The 25,858-nt window shown below is 35.8% G+C and overlaps 1 protein-coding gene across 3 annotated transcripts; it reads right to left on the bottom strand.

Annotated features, from left to right (window-relative positions):
• Positions 1-130: 130 nt before the first annotated feature.
• On the bottom strand, positions 131-23,550 carry LOC144350283 (RING finger protein 215-like). Of its 3 annotated transcripts, none has more exons than XM_085491658.1 (10): positions 23,306-23,550; positions 14,474-14,614; positions 12,314-12,388; positions 11,167-11,252; positions 10,705-10,765; positions 7,161-7,268; positions 5,290-5,394; positions 4,790-4,927; positions 4,244-4,346; positions 131-2,160 (listed from the first exon to the last, which is right to left on the bottom strand). In XM_085491658.1, exons 1-10 carry the CDS (start codon positions 23,546-23,548, stop codon positions 2,129-2,131), a joined length of 1,092 nt encoding a protein of 363 aa, XP_085347784.1. In that variant the 5' UTR covers positions 23,549-23,550; the 3' UTR covers positions 131-2,128. The 3 variants fall into 3 exon arrangements, with proteins under 3 accessions (XP_085347784.1, XP_085347785.1, XP_085347786.1); XM_085491659.1 differs by lacking the exon at positions 7,161-7,268 and adding an exon at positions 7,031-7,120; XM_085491660.1 differs by lacking the exon at positions 4,244-4,346.
• Between the last annotated feature and the right edge of the window lie 2,308 nt (positions 23,551-25,858).

The following is a 25,858-nucleotide window of genomic DNA, read 5'->3' as shown; positions in this document are numbered from 1 at the left end:
TGAATTGAATCATGAAATGAATGAACGTACACATTAATCTCAAGATGCATGTGGTATGTGTAAATTTGGAATGCCAAACAATACAAAGATCATTAATAAATAAAATATATAAATCACAAACAAACACATATTAATGTAAAATACATTAATTTATTAATTTATTAAAATAACACTGGAACATGTTGTCCAAGTTTACACAATAATCAAAATACAGAACAGCAACCATAAAATATGAATAAATATAACATTGCTAGCTATTAGTATGTTCTGTAAGAGCTCTCCAGCTAAAACAAATAATTATATCCAACAGAACGTAATTTGACTGTAGTGCATTAAATATTGTTATATATCTTCACAATACCACAATGTACATAAGCAAGGATTGCTAAGGAAAAATGAAGAGGAATAGTAAATGTATTTTTATTACAAATGGGACCCTTGCTTGTATTAAAATTGGGGCAATCCCTGTACATGTAATAAGAAATACCAGGTTCATAAAGCTTATGTCTGGTTTAAATCTCACACTGGAAATGAACCAACCTTAGTGTGTAAGAGAACTAGAGGTGTACATATACAAGATTGCAGCAGACAGAAACCAATCCATATGTCACTGTCTTTAAAGGGCAGTGGTCGTCGAGCTGCGCATGTGCAACATTTGTGTTGATAAACATTGATTTTCCCACAATACAATGCGATCTTCTAATGAAATCATGAGTACAAGTTTTGACCTGGACACGACTTACTTACTGCCTGTGACTCCTTCAATATCTTCCAATCACCTAAAAAATATACTAAATTAAAGCTAGGTTACGTCTCAGTTTGTACTAATTGGTCTGCACAAATGTCAAAGTCGCCATCTTAGTCTATTATGAGACCCATATCTTGCACATGCTTGGCACGACTACCGCACTTTAAATACAGACTGCAAGAAGAAACAGTTAAAATGTTCTTCCATGTATTCACATACACATACAGTGTAAAAAACATTCAGATATATACTTCATTAGATATGTGCCTGTATTCAATGTTATATAATAATATTAATTCTTATTATACATTCAGCACCGCATTACCATAAATTACAGCATGCCATAATTGTGAGGTATTAGAGAGGGATTTACATCCTACCATATACAGAAATGTGAATTCTAAATATGTGATATTTATTTCCAAGATTGTGGACATTATTGTGCTTATAATTTTCACTATTTTATACAGTTCTTGGAATCCTTCACTAAGCAGTTGGATCAGTAGGAGGATGTGTAATAATAAAGTTACTATGAGGATAATGCAAAGTATGCACTCAGACAGTACATGTTTCACGCAGTGGTTGATACAAATGTACCTCTGTACTCTCTTTGTGCAGCATCCTCTCAATGTAGAATTCTCAAGTAGAATAGGTTTATGATATGAAAATAATAATGATAATGGTAAAATAATCATTTTGTACTCTGAAACCTCTTGTAAATATTAAGTTGTGCCAATTGTTACTTTTTCATATTTTGTTGATACTTTAATTTGATACTCAAGCTGATACATGAAAATAACTGATTACATGTTCTTTTAATTCAGGAATTACAACATTTCTTCAGATTATTGACACATGTACATCTACATTAAGACCACCTTTGAGACAGTTCACCTTAAACTCACAGATTAAGTCAATTTTAATGAATAAAACCTGCTTTTCATAAATTAATTGTCGGTGAGGTATTGAGTTGAGATGAGTGTTAGACAAAGGTGTGAAGCACAAAATCAGTAGCAAACCAACAAAATACCAGTTGCTTGATATTCCTTATAATTAACTCTCAAAATGTTGCCTCTAATAATGAATACATACATGTATATCTGATTCAACCTTCACAATAAAAATTAAATGTATGTACATTGTATTTAAGTATAAGTTAATACATAGTGCTGCCCAAAGGGAGTATACAAATTTGTGTAGTATGTGATGTGTTGATATAGGTACCTTTATTATATTGGTACTGAGATGTTTCTACATCTGTAGTGAATGTACAATTGCATCTGTATCATTACTTCACAGCCGTTTCCATGAATCTAAACCAAATCTTCAATAAATGTTCATCAATGAATTTTCGCACGTAATCTTGATAGTGTTGATTCATCATTGGATCTTCACTGAATCATCATTGTGATCTGTAATCATAATATCAGTGACAAGTAAGTATCTATGGTTTTTGATAAAGTTGGTCATAAATCACATGGCATTATTCAATGTTTTATTATGTACAACTATGCAGCTATAGAATGAAATACTAATATTTACAGGACAGAAAGAGATAAGCCAGTCAATGTTTAAACTGCTTGCATTCAACATTTTTTGTCCACATTTAACGTTGCCACAATCAAAATATTTGGGAGTTGATACTTTATTCGTAAGTTGTTGCAGATCTTGAAATGGATTGATGCCACTTGTCCAGTACAAATTTTCCACAAGTTTCACACACTGATCAGTATGCTAATTAGTATGCACAAGGTAATATTAGATATTCATCCAGACAAACAGCCATGCACTTGGGCAAACTGTTAAATGTTATGCAAATTAGCTGAACTGAAATGCAAAATTTATTCTAAACAAGTCATTGTCAATGACACGTCCCCGTTCCGTTCATATTTGAGTGACATATACATTCAAGATCATGACCGAAATCATAGACCACTTTCAGTGGTCTGATCCGAAATGCACCTGCATATGTACAACACATTGTACTAAATCTGAACAAAATCCATCCATGCATGACTGAGATCCGGTTCCGGAATTGTGAATATACGTGATTTTGATGCATTTTCGGCTTTAAAATGGCCATCATTCAGCTATTGTTAAGCAGATCATGAAACAAATGCACATATCTATTTGATCAATCCAAACACGTCTCGGATACGAATCCAGAACTGAATTTGTTAAAACAAAATGGCCGCCACTTTATCCGGGAAAAAAAAATGACGTGCATCAAGGTCCTATTATGTTTAATGTATGTACCAAATTTGAACAAAATCCGTCCATGCATAACTGAGATCCAGGTCCGGAATGGTGAAAATGTGCAATTTCAATGCATTTTTGTCCTTAAAGCGGCCGCCATTTAGCTATCGTTAATGAGATCATGAAACAAATGCACATACATATTTGTGACATGATGTACCTTGTGTGTGTGAAGTTTGAACTCGATTAAATTTGAACAAAATCCGTCCATGCATAACTGAGATCCGGGTCCGGAATGGTGAAGATGTGCAATTTCAATGCATTTTCGTCCTTAAAGCAGCCACCATTTAGCTATCGTTAATGAGATCATGAAACAAATGCACATACATATTTGTGACATGATGTACCTTGTGTGTGTGAAGTTTGAACTCGATCAATCCAGGCATGTCTCAGATACGGATCCAGAACTGAATTCTTTAAAACAAAATGGCCGCCAGTCGGCCATTTCAAACCCGATCCAAAAAAAAACATGACGTGCATCAAGGTCCTATTATGTTTAATGTATGTACCAAATTTGAACAAAATCCGTCCATGCATAACTGAGATCCAGGTCTGGAATGGTGAAAATGTGCAATTTTGATGAATTTTTGGCCTTAAAATGGCTGCTATTCGGCTATTAATCGAATCATGAATAAAATGCATGTGCATATGTCCCATATAATGTGTGATGTATGAGTGAAGTTTGAACTTAATCGGTCCATGCATGTTCGAGATACAGGTGATCACAGACGCACGGACGCACACAGGGCAAACCATAAGTCCCCGTTTTCGGACTACGTCCGAACGGGGACTGACAATTCGTGCACTTACACAAACAAATTGCATATGGGAAAAATGTTGTCTCTCCTGACTTTTTTGTATGTGCAAGTTGCAAGTGATGACATATAGTGCATTTTTGCCACAGAAGCCGTATTCGTGTTTTGGGACTACACACATGTCAGGGCCATCTCTCTATCAAGTGGCAATTTAATTTTAATTTTTGATGTTCAGCCTGAGGTAGGATTTGAACTTGGGTCTACGATCATGAGTCTGATGCAACAATCGCTATGCTACCAGTGATAGGAAAAATGTTTATATATCAAATAAACTTGTTTAAAGTAATTAATTGGTATGTAAATTAGCTAATTAGCATGCACACATTAACTCAAAAGTAAATGTAGTGTTAAATATTAAACTACATACACAAGTATGCCTGTAACAGGTTCACCAAAACAGCCAACATGGTTAAAAACAACTTACCAATAATATTTAATTTACATAGTGGACATGTTCTTTGTTGAATTAACCAACTATCAACACACTTGACATGATACTCATGAAAACATGGCAAAACACGAATCATCTGCAGCAACAGAAATACAAAAGTGTGAATGGAGAAAAGTGGGTTTACTAAGAAGAATTTTTCAGGACATTACAACTGCTTAACTGCAAGACACAGTAATTTGTCAACATGTAAACAACTCTGAACATTTACATGAACAAAGTAAAGCTAATAAACAATCTTTAAGCCCCGCTCCTTCCAGTCCCACAACAAAATAATGGACAGGAGATGTGACTGTAAAGTTGTGTGGGGGACTTTGATGGACAGGATATGTAAATTTCAAGTTGTGTGACGGACTTTGATGGTCAGGAGAAGTGACTGTCAAATTATGTGGAAGACTGGTGGACAGGATATCAGACTATGAGAAACTTAGATGAGCATGTGAATTCATAGACGGGCTGCATGAAAATAAGTTTTATCAATAATGTAATGCAAAATATACATGAATTTGTGTACATGTTTACCTGTTTTGGAAAATATTTCTCAAGACAAATTGGGCAAGTATCATCACCCCTGTCATGCTTATGTCTTCTTTTCTTGTGACTATAACACCTTGTTTTCATCTTGGACAACACTTGCTGTGCCACTTGCTGCAATGACTCCTGCAGATGACAAATGCCAGTAAACAAAAAACAAATATTTTGTAAGGGCAGGGAAATCTTCGGGTGTGGCATGGCTATCACATATTTGACAGAGGAATTTCACAAAATTTGGTAAGTTTCTGCCTGCGACTTTATTTAAAAATATGAAAAGACAATTATGGGTACCCAAAGTAGTTTTTGTTTATAAATATTAGGTTATTTATTTTGATGAAGTTTTTTTTTTTTTTCAGATGGTCAAATGAATATATACTAGATAAAAATGATTAATAACTTGAAAAACTATTAGTTTAGACTAATAGTATATGATTCAGAATCTTAACAACCTAATATATATAGAATTAATAATCATAAAATATACCAACCTCTACATCTGGAATCCTGAATTGTTGAGGGGATCTTAATAATATGAAAAATGCACATAAAGTAAGAGTAGATAATAATATATACCACCAACTACTGTGTGGTTTCTGTGAAAAATGAAATAAAATAGAATTACAACATTATTATAATAGCATTCCTTGTTTATTCCAATTATAAAATTTACAGTTTAAACCATGCCATGATATTAAAGCTAGAGTGTATGCAATTAAAAAAAGAAAATTTTGATAACAAAAAACCCATCAGAAGGTTTAAACAAAACTCAGAATGTTTTGTTTGATGTTTAAGACATTTCATACCATCTTTTAAATTTTATACCAGTAAAGTGAATGGCAGAAACCTTGGGATGTTAAAAATGTTTTATACATATACAATTCAAATTGGCCAATCTAGAAATTGTACTGCAACATCATTATGAGTTCTAATTAACATTAATAAGTTAGCTCAACACCTTCCAATCAGCAAGCGCTTCATTTTAAATAAGTGGGCGGTTACAGTTGCTATGTCACATTAAGGTAAGTGCACACATTATGAATGGAGACAATGTTGAGCCCTTGAGCCAATCACCATTATAATATAATTGAATATTTAAATTTGTATGAAAGCTGATGATCGGTATTTCAAATGTTTATAAATGTGTCTATAAATTAAGGTACACCTTTCTGCCATTCACTGTATTCAATGTCGAGATGCTGAATTGTTCGAGTTACGAACATTGAGTTACGAAAACATGGAGTTACAAAAATGACCACACTCATATTTCAGAAACCATGCGCTCTTTTGCAAAACCACACCCAAATTGTAACTCAATGTTTAATCAACAGTTTACTGAACTTTGAGTTACAGACAACCCAAATTTTTGTTTTTGTTGAACGTCCACAGTTAGTAACTCAGACTTTAATGATCGAGTTATAGGCAACATAGGATTTTTGTTTCATTTAACACTGTATATTTCCAGTAATTTCGAATCGAGTTACGAAAACATGGAGTTACAAAAATGACCACACTCATATTTCAGAAACCATGCGCTCTTTTGCAAAACCACACCCAAATTGTAACTCAATGTTTAATCAACAGTTTACTGAACTTTGAGTTACAGACAACCCAAATTTTTGTTTTTGTTGAATGTCCAGTTAGTAACTCAGACTTTAATGATCGAGTTATGGGCAACATAGGATTTTTGTTTCATTTAACACTGTATATTTCCAGTAACTGATAATAATAATTTGAGTTACTAAATTTGAACGTTAAACCATAGACAGTATAGTAGGACTACCGGTATACTGTCTATGGTTAAACAAAACAAAAAATCTATGTTGTGTGGTTTTGCAAAAGTGAAAGTGGTTTGTAATTTGTAAGTACCGGTATATCGTATAATGTAGTTTGTTTACATGTATTCAAGACTCCATATATTGTTTGTCTCATTTACATATGCATTTGTATTATCACCTGATTACCCTCATGCTGTCTTGATTATGTTAATTTGTATAGCCATTAATACTAATATACTAATTATGGAATATCAATCAATTTCCACAATCCACAAGACATGCACATTATTACACTTATATCAGCCATGGCATATATTATATAAACAATAACTTATAGGTTATTTATTTATTATAAAGAAATCAACAAAAATATTCACTAGCTGAAAAGTATTGTCTTCAAATACAGTTAGGGCAGAATGCAGGCAATGTAGGATACAATATTTTGTGAACCCACCTGCGTTTTGGATATTGGACTATCCATACATACTGTCCCACCCCCACGAGCTCTACCACAGGTTGACCATAAAGTAATTCTTGATATAGGCTTGTAATGAAATAAAATGCAGCACATTAGTAAGACTTACATTATTACTGTCTTTATGTAGACTGCAAACAAATACTCCATCAAAGCCACCATTTTCTACACCACAGCTGTATATACAGGTAGAACCAACAACATCAAATCCAGGACTCTATTGGGATAAATACCATAAAACTATACCTGTGTTTCTTGGCCCAGTAATGATAATCCCTTTCTGGGTAACCTTCAGGTCATTGGACAAGAATTAATTAATTTTGCATTCCTACCTTGTTTGATCTGCTGAAAAACTCTCACCAACCAATGTAAACATCGTAAGGGTTTGAGTTTGAGTTCAAAATTTAGAAGGATGTGAAATACTTTTTATTTCCAGCATTTTCACTGAAGGCATGATCCACTTCCTCATATATTTTACTTTCAACTCATCAAAAATCAGTAAAAATAAACTCCATACAAAACACCCAAAACATTTTTTTTTTCAGCAGCAATAAATTTCAGCCAAAATAATTTTATTTTACAGTATAATAAATTAAAGTGGCCTTGATTATCATAACAGTGAAGAGTATGTTTGACTTTCACTGCAAGCTAGCTTTCATTACTCCAATATTTCAGGATTTGTTGCCATACCAACTAATTTTATCATTTTTCATAGTGATCACAATAATCAGTGGGAAGTGTTCTGCATATAATACAGAGTGGGAATACAACTTTAAGATATGCCAGTGATCTGGGTCTAGATGCATGTACAGGACCCAGAACAGGTATAGATCTGATAGAGGTCCTATCAAGTACATGTATCAAAGCAATTGGACTAGTATTTTTTAGCCAAAAATGAAATTGTTGACAGATGGACAGACAGACTATATGAACAGCTCTGCTATGTCATCTGTGATGTTTAAACATTCAACTCGTCTGTACATGTACATCATTTAGCAATGTTGCAAACACCAAATTTTACTCATGGAAGACTGAGATTCTCAAACCCTCTCACAGATTGTAGATTCATGTATTTATTGGAAGATCAAAAGATATCTATTTCAAGCTCTATTTGAGCAGATTCCCGTTATTTGTGGACACAGATTACTCACTACAATAGTGATATTGTTTTTTTACATGCCTTGTGGACAGAAACAGCACACAGGACACAGGACAGAAACCATTTGTACATGCTATTATTACACCTACATACTGATGAGATTATTGTATTCTATTATACCGCACTTCCCCGAGCATAAGCCCCTCCTCGATTATAAGCCCACCCTCTGTTTTTAGACATTTAACAGGTTGAGGCCATCCCCGAGTATAGGCCCAGGGTGTTTTTACCGGGCATCAATGACATTGATTACAAATATGCATGTAAAAAGTGTATTTAATTGAATAACAAGCCATGCATGGCACAGTCCCCATTAGTTATCAAATTTAAGATATATAGTTTTGTTTATAGTAATATAGCTGGAATATAACCATGTCAGGAATGATTTTTTAACATTAAAATGATTGACATTTGTATCTGATCATCAAACAAGTACTTGTCTATATTGAGAGATATTGCTCTGGAACAGCATTCAAAATCATTTGAAATCTATTTTGAATACATGTATATCTATAACGAATATATAAAATTTGAATATAATCAGTCAAAGCATTTAAGAGATATGGCTCTAGAAGCCCAATCATTAAAACAAAATGGCCGCCAGTCAGCCATTTTGAATCCAATCTGAAAAAATATAATGACATGCATCAGGAACCCGTAATGTCTAATGTATGTACCAAGTTTGAACAAAATCCATCCATTAATGCCAGAAACGCTTGATATTTGATGATTTTTTTAGCACAAAAAAGGCCACCATTTGACCATTTTGAATAGGATCGTCAAACCAATATATCTGTCTACCTATGATATGATGTATAATGAATATTTAAAATTTGAACATAATCAGTGAAAGCAAGTCAGAGATATGGCACGAGAACCACATTCATTAAAACAAAATGGCCACCAGTCGGCCATTTTGAATCTTATCTGAAAAACAAAATTATTTGCATCAAGGTCCCAAAATGTCTAATGTATATACCAAGTTTGAACAAAATCCATCTGTAAACAGCCAAGAAATGCTTGATTTTGATGATTTTTAGCACAAAAATGGCCGCCATTCGGCCATCTTGAATCAGATCGTGGAACAAATTGACGTGCATATGTACAATATCATGTATGATGTACATGTATGTGTGAAGTTTGATTGTGATTGGTCCAGGCATTTCTAAGATACAGGACCAGATGCACGCACGCACACACACACACGCACACGCACACGCACACACACACACACACAGGTCAAAATATAAGTCCCCGTGATTGGTACGGTAGTTTGGTTCCTGCTTTTACGAGAAAACTCGCATTAATTTCAGAGTGCATGGCTGGCGAACGTATGAAACATGGTTCAGACTTTTTCTATTCTGTTATTTACTCAGGATGAACCCCGATGTTGCAGTACTGAAGCAATCCATATTTCTTTTGAGTAGTAGTTTTAGAAACGCCAAAAATGTGAATTTCAAGTCGTGAAACCTGATCATTGAACATCGTGAATGGGATGTGAACGAGCAAACTATTCTTCAACATGACTTGTTGGCGACCGTAAAAAGTTTAAATACTTCCTCCACCTTCAGTTTACCTTTCGAAAATTGAGAATCAACAGTTTTAGGGAAAAAATCACCATTTTTGTCGAAATCAGACTGCATTTTAACATCGCGGTAATTCACTTCCACATTGCGTTGAAAAAATTACTTTGTCAATAAACAGCAAACTTCGTCTGTACGACACAGCATTTTGATTGGTTAAGGAAAAACGTGACCTGTTAGGTCAAAGGAAGTTGTTCAGGTCAAATCATGATGAAAAACACCATGGCGGAAATTGCATTGTATCAAGAGTTTGCATACGATCGAAAATATTCCACAACGAAGATAATGATAAAGATCCTGCCTTCGACTGTTTTCCCACAGACCCTACCCATTTTTGCACTGTAAATTCAGATGGTATGTAAACCGTATTGTAAGAAAACGTGTGTATTTTTATGAACATGTTTGTTTCTTCATTTTGAAAAGCGTTGTGGAAATCAAAAAGACATAATATTTCTCCGAGACCGGCGCTGTGAACGGAAAATGTGATTTGGATAATCTTTCGTGGTTAGGAAGATGGTTATAATTTTAAACCCCCCAAAAAATTATCTTTTCTGAGGTGGTCCTCAAGTATAAGCCCACCCCCTAATTTTCCCGATTTTATATATATGTTCAGGTCCCTGGGCTTATACTCGGGGAAGTACGGTAGTGTTATAAATAGTCTCACTGTCTTTTGGGAGGATAATAAATTTAACAAAAAATATTGGACAACTTTGGCAGCTATTACTTGATATTGGTAAATAAATTATTTACTAATATATTAAATTTGAAATGTTAATTTGTTCTTTGAGACTGTAAATAGCTATTCTGCCCTGTGCTTTCACAAGGTGCATTTAAATGGAAATAATGTCTACATAAATTTACATGAGCAAACACCATTGCAATATTGTACAATGATAAAAAACAGTTACATGTACCTGTAAATCGTAAAATGTAGAATCAAATGTAATTTTACTTCTTAAACTGGATTTTTCACTTCTATTAAAAAAACAATCAAGACTTATGAGAGACAAATATGTGATAGTGGAGAGGCAGAAATATGATATACTGTGGAATACTTTATTTTCGCTGGAATTTATTTTCGCTGAAAAGGCTTTTTGGGCGTTTTGCTTGGAATTTATTTTCACTGATTTTTGATGAGATTAATGTAAAATATAGGACAAAATGTATATTCGCTGGATTATATTTTCACGGAATCATCCCTTCAGCGAAAATAGCGAAAATAAATTCCAAGCGAAAAAGTATTCTACAGTATGATAATAGGGGGTGATGGGAAGACAGAAATGTGATAATGGGAGAGGCAGAAATATAATAATAATATTAATAAAATATTAAATGTAACATGTACTTTGAGTTGAATAAGGTAAGAGTTCACTTACTTCTGAAGAAAACCCATAAACTTCATAATATGTTTCGTTTCATTGATAACAATTATTGGTTTTGTAAACAGTTGTGATACATCAAGCTTGTGAATAGAAAGATGAATAAATTGTAGGTGTGTATGTATCACACTATGTGTAAGGTTTGAAGAGAATTGGTCAAGGAATGTTTTAGATATTGCTTGCACACACATGCACTCACACACACACACACACACACACACACACACACACACAACACACACACACACACACACACACACACACACACACACACACCCACACACACACAGTCTAACCCATATGTTCCCATTTCAGACTTAACATGGACTAATAAAATCATAACTGAACATAACAGATGGCTCAAATACAACTTTTACTATCATACCCACACATCTACCAAATTGATGCTCAGGAGTATTGTGACCTCCAGAATATATAATATCAGAAAGTTATTTGTAGAGCAAGCCGTTAATTATGCAAATTATGTAATTAGTAAACTGAACATGTAGATGGCTTAGCCTTGAACTAATCACTAACCAAAACTATGGAGCTAAAAAAAGAGCTCCATGACAAAACTAACCAAAGCATCTATTTATCAAATTTCATTAGAATCTGGTTATGATAACTGATTATTAGATAACTAGAAAAGCTATGAATTCCAATTCATTTTAATCCAATTTTCACATGAATCTTAAACATTGTACATGATAGTCGCACTAGAAATTAACAGCTAAGGAACAAATAGTGATGTAAGACTGTTGAAGGGATTGGTACCAATGACTTAGTGCTTGACTATAGTACATACCATACAGGGTGGGGAAGTAAATTTGATGTTAAAATTATTAAATATAAAAATGGGTTTATTACAAATTATTATTGAGCTCAGAAACACGCCTGTAACAAAGTATTGGGGAAGGGACAAGAGGTTGATACGATCCGGGGGATATTGAAATTCAGGAGATGTGATTAATGCTCAAAAACACATAAAAGACACTCTTGGATTTGGAAAACAATCGCAGAGCCATTAAAGAACATTATTCTCCATAAACAAGTTTGATTGATATGGGCTTTATATTGAAAAAAGAAGGATGCAAAGAAGGAAGAAAGTTGCCTAACTAATGAAACTAATAAAAGTATGACATACCTGCATCCATATATGTGTGTCTACATTAGCAAGAAGAATTAAAGCTGAAGCACCAAATAACATTACTTCTTTGACCTAATATAATGCAGAGAGAGTTTGTTACATACAACAGTTTGAATATAACTTACACCAGTGAATGCACTAATATGCAGGTAACTGTCATTTGTAATGCGTCTTGCAATACATGTTGTACATGCATTTGTTACATATAGAATTATATTATCAAGTATAAACTTAAATTGGTATATAGTGATGGTATCTACCGTATTACCCCAGGCACGCGCCCAGGGGCCTGAACATACAAAATCGGGAAAAAATGGGGGTGGGCGCTTACCCGAGGACCACCCCAAAAAAGATTTTAAAAAGTTGTTTTTGTGATCGTATGATAAGGTCAAATAAAGGAATGCTTTTGTACACTTTATACACGTACTTATTTCTTGATTTATGCGAGGTTTCAATAAACGTGAGCACTCGGTCAAGAACTGTGGGAACACTAAGACAGGGGGTCAAATTTCAAGAATAAAACTTGTTTTATGTCAGCGAATGAAGTTGTATTACTCACTGAACTTGGCTACAAAGTATGGTAAGTATTGTAACCAATGCACGGTTACTTTTTTAGTAATCGTGATCAGTGCATGCAAGTCGAAACGGCCGGGAAAAACTACCGCTTGTAATCCAAGATGGCGATGACCTCATTAGCATAATTTTGTTCATGCACGTATTGATACATCGCATCGTAATTACTGAAGAATAGCAGACAGGGTTATGAAACAAATAAACCTTTTATTACTGATGTGAAATGTTTACAAACTATTGTGAATACATAAACATATCCAAATGGCGATACATAAAAAACAGACTGAAAATAAACTCTGGTCGACCTCATTAACATGATTTATTCACGCACCCACACAAGTGACAAAATTACAAAAATAATGATGATGCAACAAGTTCCCATCGTCGGCATGCCTCATTATGGTTATCGTAATGGACTTGAGGTCGGCAAAATGTTTTTTCTTCAACGACAGAAAAATAATCCACATGACCGTAATGCCATAGCTGTGATGAAGGATGGAAAGAAAGTAGCAAGTTTACGACATGATGTCTCAAAAGTGCTAGCTCCCGTTATGGATTCACAGTCAGCGAAATACTACTTTTTGAAACCAAGGCTAAGTGCTTCAAACCACTCACCAAGGTATGGATCGTTGCAATATTGCAATATTAGATTCATCGTGAATGAAGAGAAAGCAGAACGTGTGCGCCACATGCTGCGTGGTTCATCTTACATCGTTAAGTTCCAATGAGTTTTTACGTAAAAACACAAACAAAGCGGCCCTTTTCAGGGCCACCACACACTCCAAAAAAAGAACTACCGTAACAAACACACTATTTGAATAAATCGAACGCGTTCGTTTTTGACAAATAAAACTGTATTGTTGACCCCGTTCTTGACTAAATATCACCCTGGGCGTTTAACCGAGAATGTCCCCAACATGTAACTTTTGTGAAAACAGGGGGTGGGCGCTTGCCCAGGGAGGGGCGCGTGCCCGGGGTTATACGGTTGTGTCATCTTGACTAGCGCCCTCACATGTTGGTTTAGTGATCCTATAAATTAAAAGATGTTTACAGTACACTGTGAATTGGTAACTGTACGTAGGGTAAAACTGTGGTTTCACTATTAAGAATATTTAATACAGTTTAACAATTTAATGAAATCCACACCAACACATCATGCTACGACATCACTTTACTTTCGCAATGTAATTTTTAAGATTCCTACCATGCGTGGCCCTTTCAAATATAAAAATAATAATAATAACAAGGACAGGGTCTGAACAACATTCAAGTTCCAATAGTTTGAAATCAATTCCAAGTCCACTTGAGAGTTTGTAACATAGAAACTGTAATGACAATTTCCTCAAGTATATATATTTAAACATTTTCTGAAAACATGGAATCCTAACTGGTGAAGATTTAAGCCCTATCGAGCACACATGACAGAAGTGAAAGGTGGGTATGTGTATACCTGCAAATTGTGCATGGTGTGAGCATAATGTTTGGTCAAAACATGTTTACAGGGACCCAAGCTTCATAGTTGTGTGCACATCTTAATCAGATCACAGTTATAGATGAGAACAGCTGTAATAAGAGTTTGTTTACCCTGTCTACGAGTGAACAGCATGGTTTATCAGGGTTCAGATCTTCATATTCAGTTGAGGGTGAGGTAAGATAGAAGACACCAATCCATCCTTGTGTATTATATAATAATCTATCTTCATTGCTATCACAGTCTAATGGCAGCTAAATAAAATAGAAATTGCTATTATCAGTAATGATTATTATAATACATCTCTCACCATAACGCCATTAGTTACATGTGCCATAATTTTGCGGTATTTTACAGGGTATTTTCATCCTACTGTATAAGAAAATGCAAATTCCAAATATGCATAAGCGTCCTCTAATAATAAAAACAAACATGGCTGCCATCAGGGTTTGACCGGACTCCACACAAAGAAGTTCGCTGATTCTGTTCTAAACTTTTGGGATTTTGGCATTCCCATGATGTATCCTTGGAAAAGATGTATTCTGAGACAGCACTCGTCGGGTGATACTCCAGCTGTACTGTCTTCGTGCATATTCTCGTAATAACCTTATATTATATATTTGTCCTCAGTACACAATATTCATAAAGTGAAATATTATCATGTACATTAAAGTTTACTTTTGTTATTTTTAATGCACATGTAGAGAATTAAAGGGCGCAGCATGCGTTTGAATTTCATGCAACAAGCAATGTATTTTACATGCGTTGTATATGTTGATATTGGTTCCATATCGAAACCAATGCAATCTGACGACCACCTCCCTTTAAGAGTGCATGTAGATAGTCTGACATGTACAGCTTTGCTAGTAAGTAAAGAAATAACAGAAGTAAAACATTTGTGATCAATATATTGATACCATAGCATGACAATGTTGGTGCTTTGAGAACGAACATACTTGGTATTGACCAATGAGGGCGCTGTATTCAAATAAATCATGACATTGTTGCTGACACCACTGCATAATAGAAAACATGAGATGAGGCAATACGCAGTAGTTTATTTTATCAATTTGAGTGCTGAATTTCACTTTCCACAATTCCCATATTTGTACAAAAATGACGTTCAAGACCTGTAGCCATTAGGAATTTATATCTATTTGATGGAAAATTATAAAAAATATTATTGAAAAATGCATAAAAATAAGCCAAATGTTATACCCAAATGTTGCCATGACTTGTGGTGTGACGCACTGTATGTTGCCATGACTTGTGGTGTGACGCACTGTATTGTCCACTGACTTGTGGTGTGATGCACTGTATTGTCCACTCACCTTTAGTTCATGAATAATATGAACCTATGACATCACTCTTATTAATCTGCTTTACAAACAAGTGATATCAGATGATAACCACGTAATGTCAATTCATTGTGAGATATTCCCTGCTCACTTGAAGCTACTACAATGTAATTGTCATGTAAAAACTACGACATAAAATGCTGGCCAACCATGAAAAGGTAAAACAAGCAGCCTCTCGGCTGAGATAGCTCCGCTGTTATCAATGCACATTTCAATTAAGGATATCATTAGAAAATGAACAATATGCATAGTATCAATGCAATGGGACTTGCTGTTTTCAACAAGAATTCAAAAATATCATTTTTCACCATAAATGATTGTGGTTTTTAACAAGAATATCACTTTTTATCAAAAATTACAAAAATATTCACCAAAATTAGAGAATTAAAGATATCATTACAAAATGAACAAATCTGAGAGTGGTCCATATGTAGTACCTATATATGTAATATCAAAGCAATTGGACTTGTGGTTTTTAACAACAAGTCGAAAATATCACTTTTTACCAAAAATGACAAAAATATTCACCAAAATTAGAGAGTTGATGATATCATTACAAAATGAACAAATTTGAGAGTAGTCCACATGTAGTACTTACATATGTATTATCAAAGCAATTGGACTTGCGGTTTTTAACAAGAAGTTGAAAATATCACTTTTTACCAAAAATGACAAAAGTATTCACCAAAATTAAAGAATTAAAGATATCATTACAAAATAAACAAATCTGAGAGAGATCCACATGTAGTACCTATATATGTAATATCAAAGCAATTGGACTTGCGGATTTTAATAAGAAGTTGAAAATATCACTTTTTACCAAAAATGACAAAAGTATTCACCAAAATTAGAGAATTAAAGATATCATTACAAAATAAACAAATCTGAGAGAGGTCCACGTGTAGTACCTATATATGTAATATCAAAGCAATTGGACTTGCGGTTTTTAACAAGAAGTTGAAAATATCACTTTTTACCAAAAATGACAAAAGTATTCACCAAAATTAAAGAATTAAAGATATCATTACAAAATAAACAAATCTGAGAGAGATCCACATGTAGTACCTATATATGTAATATCAAAGCAATTGGACTTGCGGTTTTTCACAAGAAGTCGAAAATATCACTTTTTACCAAAAATGACAAAAATATTCACCAAAATTAGAGAATTGAAGATATCATCAGAAAATGAACAAATCTGAGAGAGGTTCACGTGTAGTACCTATATATGTAATATCAAAGCAATTGGACTTGCGGTTTTTAACAAGAAGTTGAAAATATCACTTTTTACCAAAAATGACAAAAGTATTCACCAAAATTAGAGAATTAAAGATATCATTACAAAATAAACAAATCTGAGAGAGGTTCACGTATAGTACCTATATATGTAATATCAAAGCAATTGGACTTGCGGTTTTTAACAAGAAGTTGAAAATATCACTTTTTACCAAAAATGACAAAAGTATTCACCAAAATTAGAGAATTAAAGATATCATTACAAAATAAACAAATCTGAGAGAGGTTCACGTATAGTACCTATATATGTAATATCAAAGCAATTGGACTTGCGGTTTTTAACAAGAAGTTGAAAATATCACTTTTTACCAAAAATGACAAAAGTATTCACCAAAATTAAAGAATTAAAGATATCATTACAAAATAAACAAATCTGAGAGAGATCCACATGTAGTACCTATATATGTAATATCAAAGCAATTGGACTTGCGGTTTTTAACAAGAAGTCGAAAATATCACTTTTTACCAAAAATGACAAAAATATTCACCAAAATTAGAGAATTGAAGATATGATCATGAAATGAACAAATCTGAGAGAGGTCTACCCAAGGTACAAATACACCAAGTATCAAAGCATTCAGGCTTGTAGTTTTCAAGAAGAAGTCGAAAAAGTAAAACACGGACGACAGACAACTGACGGCGACAGACAATCACTCATATGATAAGCTCCGCTCGACAAAGTCGATAGTGGAGCTAAAAAACAGGAAAAAAGATTTTGCTTTGGAAAACACCCAAAAATACAAAACACCCAAAAAGACTTTTCAGTGAAAATTAATGCCTGCCAAAATAAAGTACTTTACAGTATTTCCTTACCCTAGACTATGTGGCGTACCAGTACACAAATATATCATTGTGTACACGTCAAATTCTATTTGGCATGGTGTTCTGATGTGAACATACGCTGTGTGGCCATGCTTCTATTTGGCATGGTGTTCTGATGTGAACGTACGCTGTGTGGCCATGCTTCTATTTGGCATGGTGTTCTGATGTGAACGTACGCTGTGTGGCCATGCTTCTATTTGGCATGGTGTTCTGATGTGAACGTACGCTGTGTGGCCATGCTTCTATTTGGCATGGTGTTCTGATGTGAACGTACGCTGTGTGGCCATGCTGCTATTTGGCATGGTGTTCTGATGTGAACATACGCTGTGTGGCCATGCTGCTATTTAGTTATGGTGTTCTGATGTGAACGTACACTGTGTGGCCATGCTGCTATTTAGTTATGGTGTTCTGATGTAAACGTACGCTGTGTGGCCATGCTGCTATTTAGTTATGGTGTTCTGATGTGAACATACGCTGTGTGGCCATGCTGCTATTTGGCATGGTGTTCTGATGTGAACATACGCTGTGTGGCCATGCTGCTATTTAGTTATGGTGTTCTTATGTGAACATACGCTGTGTGGCCATGCTGCTATTTAGTTATGGTGTTCTGATGTGAACCTACGCTGTGTGGCCATGCTGCTATTTGGCATGGTGTTCTGATGTGAACATACGCTGTGTGGCCATGCTGCTATTTGGCATGGTGTTCTGATGTGAACGTACGCTGTGTGGCCATGCTGCTATTTAGTTATGGTGTTCTGATGTGAACATACGCTGTGTGGCCATGCTGCTATTTAGTTATGGTGTTCTGATGTGAACGTACGCTGTGTGGCCATGCTGCTATTTGGCATGGTGTTCTGATGTGAACATACGCTGTGTGGCCATGCTGCTATTTAGTTATGGTGTTCTGATGTGAACATACGCTGTGTGGCCATGCTGCTATTTGGCATGGTGTTCTGATGTGAACATACGCTGTGTGGCCATGCTGCTATTTGGCATGGTGTTCTGATGTGAACATACGCTGTGTGGCCATGCTTCTATTTAGTTGTGGTGTTCTGATGTGAACGTACGCTGTGTGGCATTGCTTCTATTTGGCATGGTGTTCTGATGTGAACGTACGCTGTGTGGCCATGCTGCTATTTAGTTATGGTGTTCTGATGTGAACGTACGCTGTGTGGCCATGCTGCTATTTGGCATGGTGTTCTGATGTGAACGTACGCTGTGTGGCCATGCTTCTATTTGGCATGGTGTTCTGATGTGAACATACGCTGTGTGGCCATGCTGCTATTTAGTTATGGTGTTCTGATGTGAACATACGCTGTGTGGCCATGCTGCTATTTGGCATGGTGTTCTGATGTGAACATACACTGTGTGGCCATGCTGCTATTTAGTTATGGTGTTCTTATGTGAACATACGCTGTGTGGCCATGCTGCTATTTAGTTATGGTGTTCTGATGTGAACCTACGCTGTGTGGCCATGCTGCTATTTGGCATGGTGTTCTGATGTGAACATACGCTGTGTGGCCATGCTGCTATTTGGCATGGTGTTCTGATGTGAACGTACGCTGTGTGGCCATGCTGCTATTTAGTTATGGTGTTCTGATGTGAACGTACACTGTGTGGCCATGCTGCTATTTAGTTATGGTGTTCTGATGTAAACGTACGCTGTGTGGCCATGCTGCTATTTAGTTATGGTGTTCTGATGTGAACATACGCTGTGTGGCCATGCTGCTATTTGGCATGGTGTTCTGATGTGAACATACGCTGTGTGGCCATGCTGCTATTTAGTTATGGTGTTCTTATGTGAACATACGCTGTGTGGCCATGCTGCTATTTAGTTATGGTGTTCTGATGTGAACCTACGCTGTGTGGCCATGCTGCTATTTGGCATGGTGTTCTGATGTGAACATACGCTGTGTGGCCATGCTGCTATTTAGTTATGGTGTTCTGATGTGAACGTACGCTGTGTGGCCATGCTGCTATTTGGCATGGTGTTCTGATGTGAACATACACTGTGTGGCCATGCTGCTATTTAGTTATGGTGTTCTGATGTGAACATACGCTGTGTGGCCATGCTGCTATTTGGCATGGTGTTCTGATGTGAACATACGCTGTGTGGCCATGCTGCTATTTGGCATGGTGTTCTGATGTGAACGTACGCTGTGTGGCCATGCTGCTATTTAGTTATGGTGTTCTGATGTGAACGTACGCTGTGTGGCCATGCTGCTATTTGGCATGGTGTTCTGATGTGAACGTACGCTGTGTGGCTATGCTTCTATTTGGCATGGTGTTCTGATGTGAACATACGCTGTGTGGCCATGCTGCTATTTAGTTATGGTGTTCTGATGTGAACATACGCTGTGTGGCCATGCTGCTATTTGGCATGGTGTTCTGATGTGAACATACGCTGTGTGGCCATGCTGCTATTTAGTTATGGTGTTCTTATGTGAACATACGCTGTGTGGCCATGCTGCTATTTAGTTATGGTGTTCTGATGTGAACCTACGCTGTGTGGCCATGCTGCTATTTGGCATGGTGTTCTGATGTGAACATACGCTGTGTGGCCATGCTGCTATTTGGCATGGTGTTCTGATGTGAACGTACGCTGTGTGGCCATGCTGCTATTTAGTTATGGTGTTCTGATGTGAACATACGCTGTGTGGCCATGCTGCTATTTAGTTATGGTGTTCTGATGTGAACGTACGCTGTGTGGCCATGCTGCTATTTGGCATGGTGTTCTGATGTGAACATACGCTGTGTGGCCATGCTGCTATTTAGTTATGGTGTTCTGATGTGAACATACGCTGTGTGGCCATGCTGCTATTTGGCATGGTGTTCTGATGTGAACATACGCTGTGTGGCCATGCTGCTATTTGGCATGGTGTTCTGATGTGAACATACGCTGTGTGGCCATGCTTCTATTTAGTTATGGTGTTCTGATGTGAACGTACGCTGTGTGGCATTGCTTCTATTTGGCATGGTGTTCTGATGTGAACGTACGCTGTGTGGCCATGCTGCTATTTAGTTATGGTGTTCTGATATGAACGTACGCTGTGTGGCCATGCTGCTATTTGGCATGGTGTTCTGATGTGAACGTACGCTGTGTGGCCATGCTTCTATTTGGCATGGTGTTCTGATGTGAACATACGCTGTGTGGCCATGCTGCTATTTAGTTATGGTGTTCTGATGTGAACGTACGCTGTGTGGCCATGCTGCTATTTAGTTATGGTGTTCTGATGTAAACGTACGCTGTGTGGCCATGCTGCTATTTAGTTATGGTGTTCTGATGTGAACATACGCTGTGTGGCCATGCTGCTATTTAGTTATGGTGTTCTGATGTAAACGTACGCTGTGTGGCCATGCTGCTATTTGGCAGGGTGTTCTGATGTGAACATACGCTGTGTGGCCATGCTGCTATTTAGTTATGGTGTTCTGATGTGAACATACGCTGTGTGGCCATGCTGCTATTTAGTTATGGTGTTCTGATGTGAACATACGCTGTGTGGCCATGCTGCTATTTAGTTATGGTGTTCTGATGTGAACATACGCTGTGTGGCCATGCTGCTATTTAGTTATGGTGTTCTGATGTGAACATACGCTGTGTGGCCATGCTGCTATTTAGTTATGGTGTTCTGATGTGAACATACGCTGTGTGGCCATGCTGCTATTTAGTTATGGTGTTCTGATGTGAACATACGCTGTGTGGCCATGCTGCTATTTAGTTTCAACCAAAGTTTTGGAGCGACTGAATAATAATTCTGAAAATAAACACAAGCTTACCAAAATAAACACAAGCTTACCAAAATAAACTATTTTTACCACAATCTGTAGTTATCGGACAGTATATAAAATCAGGCAGTGAGTACAATGAAAAAAAGTTTGGTAGCAAGTGACGTCAATATAGTGATATGCATTTATTATCTGTCCTGTAATTACGCGACACAGATATTGTATACACGTTATGCATGTGATAATTTTTTGATAAATTCATGAATTCAATGTGTGACAATTCACATGAAAGAATAGATTAACATCAAAAAGCAGTTACAAGATGATATTGCTGTAAACAAAATTGTTTATTGACTTCTCCTATCAATTTTTTTTTCTTCTGTATTTAGCTATTTTTTCCATCATTTTCTCCTGTTTTCTATTTGTAAATTCAAAATCTACCTGCCATTCTCTGTGTGTCTATATTCAAAATCTAACCCCCCCCCCCCCCCACCTACCACAGAGACAATTGTGTATATGCAAAGGGATGTTACAAATTTACTTCTAACAAAATATTATTTGAAGGACTTGAATTGAAATCACATTTTCAAGGTTTGAAGTATAGTCACATTTACACGACCTAGGCTATATACATGTAGAATATAAGGGCTGCAGCTTGTTACAGTTCCGACTATGTTACGCTGCTAATTTGGAGCTGTTGAACCTAAGCCGCAAGGTACCGGTTGACGGCCATAGTACATAACCATACATACTAGTAGCCAGGTGAGGTATATACACTAAATTCCCACAATGAGCGCATGATAGATGTACATGTGTACTTGATATTTTTTCACACAATTGAACAGCATGTCATGAATGAATACATTGGTTCAGTGTTTTTTTTTATCCCTGGCTGTTTTTTCCAAGATGTTTTATCTCAAAGTTGTTTCTTCCTAAAAATGTTTCGTCCCAATGGTATTGTATCCCAAAGCTGTTTCATCCCAGTCAATATTTACATATAAATCATGAGCCTTACCATTATCTCCATAGGGTCACAGAATAGGACACAGAATGTATTGAATAATTACTACCGGTAAGGACTGATTACCTACTATATATTATCGGTTCTAGCAGTGTCTCCATTTTTAAAATTATATGCCTATTATTTGATTTTTCAGTGAGATAAGGTATTAAAGGTTACATATTACGTTTGCTAATGAATTATTTTAATTAATGAAGCAATTTATTTGACATAAATTATCACTCGGTCACTCAACAAAATATTCATAGAATTATGCATTAATTCCATTGTCACCTCTGATTTTTAGTGACTGGTCAATTGTCACCTTATATTGAGGTCAATGGTCAACAAAAACACTCTCTTAGAAAAAAAAATATTCAGGACATTGTGTCACCTGCGTTATGGAAATTGGTACTTTGTCGGACGCATATAAATTCTCTTTAGCTGAAGACATTTCATTTTCGAATCATACTTTTAATAATATTGATGTCTCCGCAGCTCTACTCTATGAAATATGAAAGGAATAATAAATATCTACTACAAAAAATAGCATAAGATAGTGATATCGAGGCACTTCCCCCAATCCACGAATGATATAGTCGAAACAAAATGTATGTCACACTAAAATCAATGAACTGGAACGACATAGTATTTGGGACGAAACAGTGTCGGATACAGCCTCATCGGGAGAAAGCAACATTGGGACCAAAATACATAAATACTTGACATAAATATGTACTTACTATTTTTAGATTTCCGTCTGCATTTCCCACTGAGCCGATGCTCGTGAAGTTACCCACCACTTGGAAAGAACTTCCGTCAGTTTTCCTATTGTTGTAGACTTCGACGAATGCTGTACCTTCGCCCAGAATAATTTGTGGCAAAAGGAGCAGCAAGAAATACACCGAAAGGTAGTTTTGTAACGAGGAAAGCGGTGTTTTTCTGATGTTGACAGCCCGACGACAGCTGACCGTCAACACGGCCATATTGATTGTCAATATGTAAACAAATCCTTTCTTTTGAGGGCGCCCTATAATCTGTTACTGAACAGTTTCATCAGCTCCAAAGTAATTTGAAATAAAAATGACATTACACAAGCATATCATATATTTTCGTTAGCTGTAAATATAAATTTTATGAAATATTTTATTTTTTTATCCTGCTCTATAGTATAGTATAGTATATTTTATTTGACACTAAATAATATATTTTGTTACATTATCTGTGGTCAAAAGACATTAAATATAATAAAACACAAGTACACACACGAGACAAAAGAAAATACATAAATAACTAAAGTCTAAGTAAAATTACTTGTAGTAAAATAATATGCTGTCAATAAATTTGCTAGCACTATTGGCAATGAACCCATCTCTCGAACTTAAAATTTCTGTAAACATTTGTTGTTTTGATAGTTTAAGGATACCTTCATTATAAATGCTAACTACATTCAAAAATTCAGTACGAGCATTTGTTATTCCAGTATGGTTACAGTCTAAAAGTGCATGGATTTCATTGCCAATAGCCCCATTGTTACAAAGTTGGCACTTTCTTTCCTCTGGAGGTATCCCTTGATATCTAAGTTTTTCAATTGGTAAGGTATGTGCAGATATCCTAAATTTGGTGAAGCTGGTTCTATGTTGTGCATTTTTTACTTGATTCAAATATGGTTCAAATTTATATGTAGGTTTGAACTGAGTGTATGTACGTAATTTATTGTTTTGTGTGCTCTATATGTGACTCATTGCGACGTATACAACGCGTGTAAAATACATTGATTATTTCTCAGACAACTAATAAAGTATTAGTTGTCTGAGAGTATTTACATGAAATTCGAACACGCGCTACACTGACAGAACGACTACTGCCCTTTAACTTAGAACTGAAGCATGGCAGTATATGCCAACCAAACACAAATGCATTGACTTAGAATGTATTGGTTTAGAGCAGATCAGCTCAAAGATAGTCAATACCGATAAAACCACAGGGAGCCCAGGAACTATGATCAACTGTACACTAGATACCAGCCGATACCCCCCCCCCCCCTCATAGGGAGTCCGTACAGTTGATCATAGTTCCTGGGCTCCCTGTGATAAAACATTATTTTGAAGCTTGGAAGCAGCACTCTTTTCCAACCACTGCATATATATATATAACGTGTCTGATATTATATAATGCTACATATCTTTCTTTATTGGCATTATTAATATATAAATACAAAATACAACGAAAAATACACTTGATATGTAAGAAAATGTGAATATAAAATGTAGAAATTTACACAAGTGGTGTTAGTCAAGTCTACTGCCCAAATGAAATGAGTAATATACATTCAAATAAATTAATTTAACAAATCAATCAACTAATCAATTAATCGATCAATAAGTTAATCAATCAATCAACCATTAATTTTATTCACTTTGTTTGTTTGTTTTATTATTTGATGTCATTAAATGCTTCTTCAGTTTCCTTTTTGGCGTTTTAGATGCATTGGAAGCTCGTTTTACATTTTGGTTCCCTGAAAATTCAAAGAAAATTGACTGTATTTAGTTCTCTTTAGGTGATATGATTTGATTTGATTTAGTAGAGTATCCAGTGTTGCGCGCATGCTCTGATAAGATTACGTAGTAATTTAGCTTGCAAGGAAGCCTATCATAATGAAGATCACGTATGAAGGTACATAATTGGTATTTGAATAGGTAAGTGAAATAAAGAGTGGTTGGCTATGAGTAAATTTATCACTGAAACTCATAATACGCACAACTTGTTTACGCAGGTTGTAAATCGAGGCAAGGGATGTACGGTAGATACTTCCACAAACGACCAGTATATCTGAAATATGTGGAAGGATTGTGACATTTGTACAGTCAGACAAGAAAAAGAATGTCTCAATTTAGAAAATTAAGCCAATAAGGGGAAAAATTGTGTTGAGCACCTTCAGTTAAACCGAGATGTGTTGTAGTATTTACTTCATTTAAGATGGCGCCATTCATATGTAGTTCAGGTATATTATTTAAATTTGGAATTTGGATGAAGCTGGAATAATAAAGGGCCAAAATGGAGGTTTGGGGACACAATAATTTATATGGAGAGTAGATGAGATCAAGTCAGTTGCCATGATGAACTTTTACGATTGGATATGTAGTTAGAGAACCACTCTAAAGGGATTCCACAGATGCCTTAGTGCTACAATTTTTAAAGAAATATGCTGTGGTTAAAGCGGGGGGTTCGTCACCTGCGCACGCGCGGGAATTGAGTCCCAAGCGATGACAACGCATGCAAAAAACCCAAAGGCT

Source organism: Saccoglossus kowalevskii, chromosome 16 (assembly GCF_978046115.1).
Source record: "Saccoglossus kowalevskii chromosome 16, keSacKowa6.1, whole genome shotgun sequence".
Lineage (NCBI taxonomy): Eukaryota > Metazoa > Hemichordata > Enteropneusta > Harrimaniidae > Saccoglossus > Saccoglossus kowalevskii.
The sequence above is the reverse complement of the archived record's forward strand: the minus strand, read 5'-3'. Positions and strand labels throughout refer to the sequence as shown.